Source organism: Delphinapterus leucas, chromosome 15 (assembly GCF_059928025.1).
Source record: "Delphinapterus leucas isolate spDelLeu-1000000601 "Yukka" chromosome 15, BTC_Dleu_Yukka2, whole genome shotgun sequence".
In the NCBI taxonomy this organism is placed as follows: Eukaryota; Metazoa; Chordata; class Mammalia; order Artiodactyla; family Monodontidae; genus Delphinapterus; species Delphinapterus leucas.
The window spans coordinates 63,032,671-63,041,650 of NC_143143.1; the positions used below are offsets into that span (position 1 = coordinate 63,032,671).

At 50.6% G+C, this 8,980-nt stretch overlaps 1 protein-coding gene across 1 annotated transcript; it reads left to right on the top strand.

Annotated features, from left to right (window-relative positions):
* Positions 1–2,183: 2,183 nt before the first annotated feature.
* Positions 2,184–8,257, top strand: BPIFA1 (BPI fold containing family A member 1). Its single transcript, XM_089895425.1, has 7 exons — positions 2,184–2,482; positions 2,658–2,817; positions 4,290–4,397; positions 4,715–4,864; positions 5,720–5,804; positions 6,421–6,480; positions 8,222–8,257. The coding sequence occupies exons 1-7, from the start codon at positions 2,323–2,325 to the stop codon at positions 8,255–8,257; spliced, it is 759 nt and encodes a 252-aa protein (XP_089751551.1). The 5' UTR covers positions 2,184–2,322.
* The last annotated feature ends 723 nt before the right edge of the window (positions 8,258–8,980 follow it).

Sequence of the window (8,980 nt, forward strand, 5' to 3'; positions counted from 1 at the left end):
CTGACAACATACAAGCTGTGGGAAGAGTCTGGTGAGCGCTTGAATGGATGATTGAGTTCAAGGCCATGGCCCAGCCCCTTGGAGGCATCGGCCAGACTCTCACAGGAAGTGGGAGCAGCTCCAGTGAAGGTCTGACATGAGGGGAAGGCAGCGTGGCTCACTGATTACAGGGGCATCAGACACAGGGGAGAATTCTGACACCACTCACTCGCTGTGTGTCCCTGGGAAGTAATCACCTTCTCTGAACCTTAGTCTCCTTATCTGACATTTGAGGTTCAACAATATCAAGCACTCATGACAAAGATGAAGTTCAAGTATGGAAAGCACCTGGCACAGAGTAGGTGGTCCATAAATGTGCATTTCGCCCTTCTCTCTCCGCTTTTGCTTTTAATATGCTCTCACTGGACTAGGGCCTGGACCTCCCTGTGCCTCGTTTTTTCACCTGTAAAATAGACTCCAAAGGCCCAAGTGGTGGTAACAAATGCCTCATTACTTCATTTGGAGAAGGGAAGAAGAAAGGGTAAGGGTAGAGACCAGGATGTCACACAATCCCTCAGGCCTGGGAAACTGGAAAGCATTTTCCAGGCTATAAAAGTGGGAGGCATGACATTCACAGACATGGGGATGCAAAACGGTCAGAGCGTGCCCAAGGCATCCTCATCTCTCAGCCCAGTGATTAAGAGAAAGGACTAGAGCGTGAATGCCTAGGCCCCATGCCCACTGTGAGACTCTGGACATGTCACCTCACACTACGAGCCTCAGTTTCCCCCTTGTAGAATGGACGTACTCATTCCCATCCCACACAGGGTTGTGAGGGGCTGGAGGTGAAAAACGATGCCGCACCTGGCATTCAGCAAGAGCTTGGCAAGTATTAGCTGTTGACACTGTTTTTATTGTTATTATTATCCAATGGGTTGAGTCCTAATGATACTGACCAGGGTTTTTGGCCTTCCTTAATCAACAGAAATTGACTAGAGGCCAGACAAGAAATTCAGGCAAGCCTTTATGGGGGCCCCTGCTGCAGCAGGGGGTAGTGAAAACTAGTAACAGGTTCCCTTGCTCACCCCCCCCGGGAGGCAGGGCAACCTGGTTCCTTCTATGGGGTGAGGGTAGGGGTGCGTCCAGGGGTCAGGCTAGAGGGGTGGCTTACGTAGTTTGCCCACCCCTCTGGTGGTGTTGAGTTCAGGGGACATGCGCAGTACTCTGTTTTTGCTCCTGGCTCTTCAGAAGTGGCAGATGGGTTTTAGGTCCTTTTGTATCTTGTTGTCCATAATTTGCCCCAACTGCCCATGCACGTGGTTATGTTTAGTCCCTTATAGTTTGTTTGTATTTTGTTGCTTGAGGAGACATTTGTCCAGGTGCAAGCACTGCAGCAAAGAGTCCCAGGTCCCAGGCCCCAGCCTATCTCATTAACTCTGCCCCCTCCTCTCTGTGTCCTTGGGCACCTGTCCACACTGGGTCTCAGTTTTCTCCTCTGCAAAGGAGGAACAGCAACCCCTCCCTCCAGGGTTCTGTGAGGATGTGTAGCCCCCAGCATGTGACTGTCACGCAGTTAGGATTCAGAAACCAGGACACCCCTGCCCTGGAACTGAGGGGTGCCCCAGATATAGGGAAATCAGAGACAGTTTGACTCTTTTTTGACATTTTGGGAGCAAGAGCCCTCCAACTGGAGAAGAATAATTGGACCAGGAAGGGAAAAGGCCTGGATATGAGATTGAGGTCCCTTCCTGGGCTCCACCGGCTGCCTCTCCCAGTGTTTCCAAATGTGATCTTCAGGCCACCTCAGAGCGTGGGTCCCCAGCCTCAGTCCCACACGTGAAACCATGAAGTCTTGAGTAACATCCCCATCTCAAGTTTTCCTCTGTTTAACTTGTCAATCAAACGGCTTAACTGTCCCACCTACTAATGTGATTGGCAATTATTTACTTTGGAGAGTAATTATTACTTTGGTGTCTTACTTTGAAAGACACCACCAGATTGCAGAATTCTGAGTTATCTCGAAACCCATCATTCAACTCCTCGTTTCCGGATTCCCACACTATAAAAGAGGCTGCCTCCTCAGCAGTAGCCAGCAGGGAAGAGGAGACCAAGACATCTGCTGGGACGTCTGAGAAGCCAGGTGAGATCTGCCCATTCCGTCCCCCGCCCCTCCGCTGCCTGAGTGTGGAGGACTCAACCCAAAGCCTGGCTCAGAGGAAACGTGTTAGTTATTGCTATTCACTCCCTGGTGTGCAGGGGCAGGGGCAGGTGGTGGATGGGTTCCTCACTTGTATTCGTGCCACAGTGGACCTGTCATTCTTTCCACAGATACTGAATGAGAAGATGTTTCAAACTGGGCGCCTTGTTGTCTTCTGTGGGCTGCTGGCCCAGACCATGGTCCTGCTGGAAGCCCTGACCTTGCCCCCGGACCAGACACTGCCCTTGCCTATGACTCCATCCCTGGCCTTGAGTCCCACAGATCTTGCTGGAAGCTTGACAAGTGGTAAGTGAGAGTCTGTGATAACCTCCTTCAGGGGTTTGTGTGTATGTCTGTGTTTGTGTGTGTGTGTGTGTGTGTGTGTGTGTGTGGTTGGTTGGGAAGAGAGATAAAAGGGGGCAAGGACTGAGGACCCATAATTGTCAGATCTGACCCCCAAGGGCCCCATACCCATTTCCAGCTCTCAGCGATGGCCTGCTCTCCGAGGATCTATTGGACATTCTCGAAAACCTTCCGCTCTCGGACATCCTGAAGACTGGAGGGAACTCTCCCAGTCGCCTGCGGGGGGGCCTGCTTGGGAAAGTGCCCTTACTGACTCCTCTCCTGAACAACATCGTTGAGTGAGTAGCTCTAAAATAGGGCCTTGGACCCCACCGGAGAACCCCTGTTGGAGATCTAACAGCTCCAGGCAGTGGCCCTGAAGGGGGGTGGGGGGTGATCTGAACATGAGGCCAGGACTCAGGCTGAGACCTTCCTCACAGTCTGGCAGGGAACACCAGCCCTCCTGAACTAGCAATTGCCCCCAGTCCTAAAGCGCGTCCTGAGTCCCCAGCATCATCTATAATCCTCACCATAGTCCTCTGAGGTCAATTTAATAATCCCTAGTTTACAGATGGAAAAACTGAGGCACAGAAAGGTGCCTGTGATCACACCACAGGAGTGATGCAGAGTGAGGGTTCTAACTCTAACTGACTTAAGTCCAAAGCCAAGGTCTTTTCCACTATATTATAGTAATTTTGTTCTCCTCACCTGTGAAATCCCTTAGAACACTGTGGCCTTTGATGTAAGCAAGAAAGTGTAAGCTACTCTCCTCAGTGACATCATTATGTGATGTCCGTGGAACAATCCAAGATGAACAATCCAGGAGCCACCTGAGAGCTCTCTAAGCAAGGAGCAATAGTAGAAAGTTTGATGCCAGTGAGCTGGCAAAGCCTAGATCCTTCATAGGACTGGGTCAGAGCTATTCTCATGATTCCTACCCACCCAGGTGCTTGCCCCTGACTAGAAGACAGATAGGTAGGCTTGAGTTTGATTTTTATATTCACCGCGTACTTGCTGGGTGACCTGGGGCAAGGCAATCAGTCTCTCTGGGCTTGGTTTCTTCATCTGTAAAACGAAGATTATGGTACCCACAGAGAAAAACTGTTGGGAGGACTGAAAAGATGTAGATCACCTGGCTCAGTGGCTGGCTCAGAGAAGAGACTTACTTCCACCCTCTCTCCATTCTCCCTGACTTCCTGCTTCTCCATCTCCATGATAAAAATTGTTGATTGACCTGCCATTGAAGAACTTGGCAGGATGAGTGATTCCTACCATAAATGTTTGTGAAGGACTTACTCCAATTGCCCGGACTCCAATAGCCACTTACCCATCCATCCATCTATTTGTCCATCCTCCCTCCATCTAACCACTTACTCTTCCATGCATCCACCCACATATCCATCTACCCCCCGGCTCATCAGCCTACAAAGTCAACCAATATAGAGTGGACCCTTTCTTTGTAAGGCTCTGAGCTGGCATACAGGATGAAAATATAACCCAGACACAGTCTCTATCCTGGAATACCTTATAGACTTGAGATGAGGAGAGGGTCATGTGTGTGTCTGGATCTGACCCAGGGCAGAGTTTGGGAAAAATTGATGTGAGACTGGAAACCCATGTGGCTTTTGCTGCAAGACTCCCCTCCTATCTCCTCCATCCCATCTCATGGGTAGCTCCCACTCTGGGACGGGTAAGGTGGAGTTAGGTGTGGTTTCTAGATTTAGAACTAGAGGAGTTAATGTTTCTCCCCCCAATGTTGCTCCCTGGGCAGTTTGAAGACCACTGATCCCCAGCTGCTGGAACCTGTCCTCCTGAAGAGCCCTGATGGCCATTGTCTCTATGTCACCATCCCTCTGGCCATGGTCCTCCATGTGAAAATGTGAGTGTGTCCCAAGGGGGAATGGGAGGATGGCTCACCAGAGGAGACCCTGATGATCTTGGGTAGTCAAAAAGAAAAAAGGTGTTGGAGTCTGTCTAACAGACCTGAGCCTCCAACTTCAGCTCATTTGCTGCCATGCTGAGTGATCTTGAGTCACTTGGGAAACTCATTTAACCTCTGTGAGCCTTGGTTTCCTCTGCTGGGAAATGAGACGAGTACAGCTGTGGGCAAGGTGGATGGCATTTCTGTCAAGGAGAAAAGCCTCCTCTGCCTTGGGATGTGGTGAGACCAGCTGCAACAGAGTGTCTTCTCTACAGGCCCTTGGTTGGAAGTCCATTGAAGCTGGCTGTGAAGCTAAACATCACTTCAGAACTCTTAGCTGTGAAAGATGAACAGGAGAAGTTCCACCTCGTCCATTGCAACTGCACTTTCTCCCCTGGCAGCCTGCAAATCTCCCTGCTTGATGGGTGAGGCCAGAGGGGTGGCTACTCCTGTCCAGAAACAATAGGATGGGATGATGGATGGTTGGGAAGATAGAACAATGGGAGAATGGATGAGTGGGAGGGTGGAAGGGTGAGAAGGTGGATAAGCGGATGGATGGATGGATGCATGGAAGGATGGATGAGTAGGTAAATGGTCACTTATCCCTTCTTAGGCCAGGCTGACCAATTCTGTACTGGATTAGGCAACAAGAAATCTGAGTTCAAGCCCCATCTACCTGAGGGGTGTGGCAAGAGATGGAGGGCTTCCTGTGTGAACTTGAACAGTGCTTCCCCAACCTGAGTCTCAGCTTTCTCAGATAACTGCAATATGGAGCTACTTTGGCATTATTGACAGAATCCTCTAAAATAATAGATGTGACATGCTTTGTGCCAGTAAAGGGTAAAATAGCTATGGAGCCTACCTGGGTTACTATTTCAGTTACTGCTGCAAGGGAGATGGAGGCAGGGATAATATACAGGAGTCGTCCCCATCATGGCTCACGTTTACTGAACACATGTGTTGTGCATCACACGTATCATCTCATTGAGTCCTCATGACAACTAAATACTAAGCACTGTTCATTCATCTATGGATTCTACAAAGCCTTATTGAACACCTACTGTGTCCTGGAACTGTGGGTTTATTCTACACGTACCTGGTGTGTGCGCTGCTGTGCAGTGTAGCACTCCCTTTGGATGTGCCCCTTGTTGTGGATCGTGTGGGTGTGGATGCATGAGGCCAGGTTCCATTACTCGGTGCTGAGTCTGCAGTGGGCACATACAAGTGCTTCTCCATACCAGCCTCAGGCCCCTGCACTGTCCGTGGCTTTTCTCTTTCAGATTGGGCGCCCTCCCCAGTGAAAGCCTTATTGACAACATCACTGGGATCTTGAATAATGTCCTTCCTGGGCTGGTGCAGGGCAAGGTAAGTGAGTACAAGAGGGGGCTCCTGACCTTTGGCTTTTAGAGCTTCTCAGGCTAAAAGAAGCCCCTGGGGTGAGCTTTTCTGAGCCTCTCAGTTTAATAAGTAAATTCCATCCATCAGTCTATCTGTCCATTGATCCATCTGTCCACGTTTCTTCCTTTCATCCTTCAAAATGTGTTGATTGGTTTCTGCTCTGGGCCAGGCCCTGTGTGTGTCCACACTACAGCTGAAACAGAAGGGCTTCTGCCCCAAGAAGCTCCCAGGCCACCCCCACTATGGCTGCAGACCAGGCCCACCCAGCCTATGCTTCGATGCCTCCTATAACCAGAAACTCACCCTCCCAGGGTAGTCCACCCTGTTCAGAAGCAGGTGCCAGATCACAGAGCGAACAACAGTTCACTGCGTGATTGGGCGCCTCACCCATGCCTTCAGTTCCTCCTTCCACCCAGTGTGGATGTGTGAACATTCATCCGTGGGACTGCTTCGAATCAGACACTCTCAGATACAGAAAAATGATGGACGACCTCCCCAGAGAATGCATACTGGGGATGCTGTTGCTGCCAGGCTCTCCCTAAGGTGCCACTTTGCCTAACTCTCCTCTCTGCCCCTGGGTCAGGTGTGCCCTCTGGTCAGTGAGGCTCTCGATCACTTGGACGCCACTCTAGTACATTCCACTGTCAGTAAGTACCTGCTTCCAAGCCCTCTCTCCCCACTGCAGGAGCAGGGATTTCCCCCAGGGAGCTCTGTCCCTGCACACGTGGGACAGCTAGGTCCCTCCAGCCTCAACTCTCCCCATTTCCGATTTCTTCTTTGCCTTGAATTATCCAGATCATGTTGAGGCAGAGACTATATCTCCCCACATCAGCCCTGACGCTGAGAACAGCTGGGCTGCTTGGTGGAGGCGGTACGGTCCCCTCCAAGCCCTGCCTGAGCGTGGTTGGATCTCAGAGTTCCCATTCCCTAGTCCCAGGCCTCCGGAGGACTGTGGAGGTCCCTGGGCTCCTTCACTCTGGTCTGTGGTTATTGTTTCTTCATTTTCCAGACGCACTGATGTACGGGCTGGAATCAAAGTCTCAGCCTTCCAGGAAGGGACCTGGCCTGTGCTGAGCTGAGTGAGTATTGCAACCCACTCTGCAGGATTTGGGAGCTGGCTGTTCTTCTCCTGGTGGGGGCAGCAGGGGGCTTGGGACAGTGACATCCAAAGAGAGAGACAAACAGCCACATAGACATACACCAAGATGCACAGAGAAGTCCACAGAAATGCTGACAGAGTTGGAGAGACACAGGCGGCACCGCAACACAGCTACAAAGAGAAACACACATGGTCGTGGATACGTGCACACACACACACACACACACAAATGCCCGAACACACATATGGTCACTCAGACAGACACACAGAGGCACACACTCTCATGTCAGCACACGCACACATGTACACACACATGCAAACGCGCCACGCACTAATGGACACACAGACACACACTCACTCAAGCACATGCACAAGAAGCCCCCTGACCCCGGGCCTCAGGGTCAAGATCACCACAGCCTTAGGGTCTCAGCCTCCTCCCCACCCTCTGGAGGGGGGTGTTGAGGATGGGCCAATACCAGCAAGACTCAGGGACTTCGAGTCTCCATTCCAGCTGGGGTCTTGTCCCAACAGAACCATTTCCTGCTGCTCGATCCACGCCCTGCCCAGCACCTGAGGGCTCACAGAAGGCTGGCCCGTGTCCTGGACCATGACACGGCCATGTTTGGAAACCAGAGCAGCCTCCTCTCCAAGGAAACTTCTTCCCCTTCTTTCCCACCAAGCATATGTCACATTCCACGTTCGTCACCAAATAAAGCTGTCCTTTCTCTGCACAAGGTGCCTTGTCATCCTTCACCATCGCTGGAGGGCTCATAGTTGGGAAAGCGCCCTGGCCTGAGTGGTTGGAGCTGTAGAACAGAGTTTGGACCTTACATTGGAAATCTTAATGGTCTTAGGCAGGACGGGAAGATGTTCAGATGGGTGTGGATTTCAGAGAGACTGCTCTGGGGTTCCTAGGATGGGTGGACAGGGTGTTGGGTAGATGTAACACTCCAGGCAAAAGTGATGATACACAAGATACCACGCAAGAAGTGAAAATGGTAGATTAGAGAGATGTTCAGGAGGTGGACCTGGAAGGGTGGAGGTGAGGGAGCAGGTGAGGCTCCCGTCCGTGTCTCAGGTGGGGAATCCCAAAGGTAACTGGAAATATGGGAGGACGAGTTGATTTCAGCAGGAATATTATGCCTTTTAGCTGTGGCCCTGCTATGTGAAAGTGCCTGGGGGACCTCGAGGGAGACATCCAGGAGGCTGATAGATACACGTCCTCTACCACCTCTCTTTTGCCTACTTGCACCCAGTCATACTGGCCTCTTCTCTGCTCTCTCAGCAAGAGGGTGATGAAGATGACAAGGAGGAAGTATAGGAGGAAGGACGAACTGGTCCAGAATGTTCATTGCTGAAAGCCTTGGGAAAGATAAGCACAGAGAAGGGTCATTTGAGTTGCATACAAAAAGATTATTGATGCCCTGGGTGAGAGTCATATTTTTAGAGGAAGAAACCTGATTTTAAGGAACTGAGAAGAAAGGGATGTAAGGAAGTTGAGACTGTGAATACAGGTTAGATTTATGAAAACTTGGATGCAAGAAGGAAGAAGAAGGGCTACCCAGGCTGGGGGACATTGTCCCCTCAAATAAAAAATAAATATGCGGGCTTCCCTGGTGGCGAAGTGGTTGAGAATCTACCTGCCAATGCAGGGGACACAGGTTCGATCCCTGGTCTGGGAAGATCCCACATGCCGTGGAGCAGCTAGGCCCGTGAGCCACAACTACTGAGCCTGCGCTCTGCAACAAGAGAGGCCGGGATAGTGAGAGGCCTGCGCACCACGATGAAGAGTGGCCCCTGCTTGCCGCAACTAGAGAAAGCCCTCGTACAGAAACGAAGACCCAACACAGCCAAAAATAAAAATAAATAAATAAATAAAATAAATTTTTAAAAAAATCACTGTTTCATTTTAAATAAATAATAAATAAATAATAAATAAATGTGCTTTCACTGTTTGAGGTCCTTAGAGGATCAGCCCCACCCTTTCACTCCACAGCTGAGGCCTTGAGTTGTATGTGAATGACTTGCACAAGGTCACAGAGTA

Excerpts from the sequence above, each read along its gene's own strand:
- BPIFA1 (XM_089895425.1), top strand. The coding sequence starts at position 2,323 with ATGTTTCAAACTGGGCGCCTTGTTGTCTTCTGTGGGCTGCTGGCCCAG. Across the intron at positions 2,483-2,657 it reads TGCTGGAAGCTTGACAAGTG|CTCTCAGCGATGGCCTGCTC; the intron begins GTAAGTGAGAGT and ends ACCCATTTCCAG. Across the intron at positions 5,805-6,420 it reads CTGGGCTGGTGCAGGGCAAG|GTGTGCCCTCTGGTCAGTGA; the intron begins GTAAGTGAGTAC and ends CCCCTGGGTCAG.